The sequence below is a fragment of the Charadrius vociferus genome, unplaced genomic scaffold (assembly GCF_000708025.1).
Source record: "Charadrius vociferus isolate BGI_N301 unplaced genomic scaffold, ASM70802v2 scaffold56, whole genome shotgun sequence".
NCBI lineage: Eukaryota > Metazoa > Chordata > Aves > Charadriiformes > Charadriidae > Charadrius > Charadrius vociferus.
In genome coordinates this window covers 3117946-3119260 of record NW_009649057.1, presented here as the reverse complement: position 1 = coordinate 3119260, position 1315 = coordinate 3117946, and the positions used below count along the sequence as shown (strand labels likewise).

General features: G+C 60.5%; 1 protein-coding gene across 1 annotated transcript in view; it reads right to left on the bottom strand.

Moving 5' to 3' along the window:
• Positions 1 to 1315, bottom strand: part of ASTN2 (astrotactin 2) — a 321046-nt gene that overhangs the window by 211933 nt on the left and 107798 nt on the right. The window contains exons 6-7 of the mRNA XM_009888090.1: positions 203 to 287; positions 4 to 32 (exon numbers count right to left, since the gene is read on the bottom strand). Of these exons, the coding sequence (XP_009886392.1) occupies positions 4 to 32; positions 203 to 287 (114 nt within the window). The remainder of the gene's footprint in view (positions 1 to 3; positions 33 to 202; positions 288 to 1315) is intronic.

Genomic DNA, 1315 nt, shown 5'->3' with positions numbered 1-1315 from the left:
AACCCCGCTCAAGCGGCGTGTAGGGCCACGGCCTGGGGGGCAGAGAGGGAGAGAGCAGCTGTGGCACGTCACATGGCAGGGAAAGCACCACAGCCCGCTCCCGGGTCTTTGGTGCTGGTGATGGCCGGTGGGGAGGAGAACCGGGCTCCTCACCAACGTGAGAGCCTGCACAAAGCAAACACACCATCATATCACCACTCACCCTTCGCTGTGTCCCCAGTCGCTGCGCACACACAAGTGGCGATGGACGGGGTCTGGGGCATAGCCTTCGTGGCAGCTGCACTCTCCTGAAAGAGAGGACGGGAAAATGAGAGTTCTTTGTCCCAGAGGCACGTCAGGAACCATGGCGTTTGGTCCTCCTCCCCTGGTGCCCATCTCTACTAGTTCACAGCCATTCTTGGTCCCTGCCATGGATCTGGAGCACTTTGGACTCTTCTGAAACCTCCAGGAGATGCAGAGGAGGAGATGAGGAGACGTGGAAAGCTTGCAAGAAACCCGTAGCTCTTCTGGAGCATGATGTAACACCTGCAGTAGCTGGGGATGGGATTTCAGGATGCAAAAGGTCTGTTCCTGTGCAGCCCTGCAGCTCCCCTGGCTCAGCAAACCTCTGCCCGATGGCCTCCAAGAACCACTCACACTCCCCACACAGACGTGTCCCCATGGATCCGGCCCCTGCCCATGTCCTGCTGAGCCCTGCCCGCTCCCCTGGCCGCGGGGCTGCTCTGGAGCCAGCGGGTCACTCCTCAGCAGGGATCGGGACCTTGCTCGAGGAGAGCCAGTGTCCACCTCCATGCACCTCCCGAGTGAGGAGATGCTCCTCACCCATCCTGGCCATGTCCCCTTCCCACCTCTGCTCCTGCCACCTCGCACGGCGATGGGATGAGCCTCCTGCAGCCCAAACTCCCACAGGAGGACACAAAAGCCCCCGACCTCCATCCTCTGCAGGCAGTGCCCATGTCGTGCTCCCGTCCCGCGGCTAAGGGGCTCTCGGCCCCGCTCCCCTTCGCTCTCTGGGTGCTGCCTCACCCTGTTACACCCTTTTAACAGCAGAAGACGTTTCCCACACCAGAAACCTGACCACGCTTGCCCCAAATTGATTCTGTGTTTGGTAGAAGTACATAACCCGGAGCAAAAAGCAGCAAAACCAAAAGATTAATTGGATTTGCACGTGGAGTTTCTGTTACAAGCTCCTGCCGATGGATTTTCTTTCCCCCCCCCCCTCTCCTCTCCCCATCGTGCCTACCGCCACGGCAGGCTGAGCTGTAAACACCGGCAGAGGGGGGGACCCGGGAGGGTGCTGGGGGGGGGGGGGGAC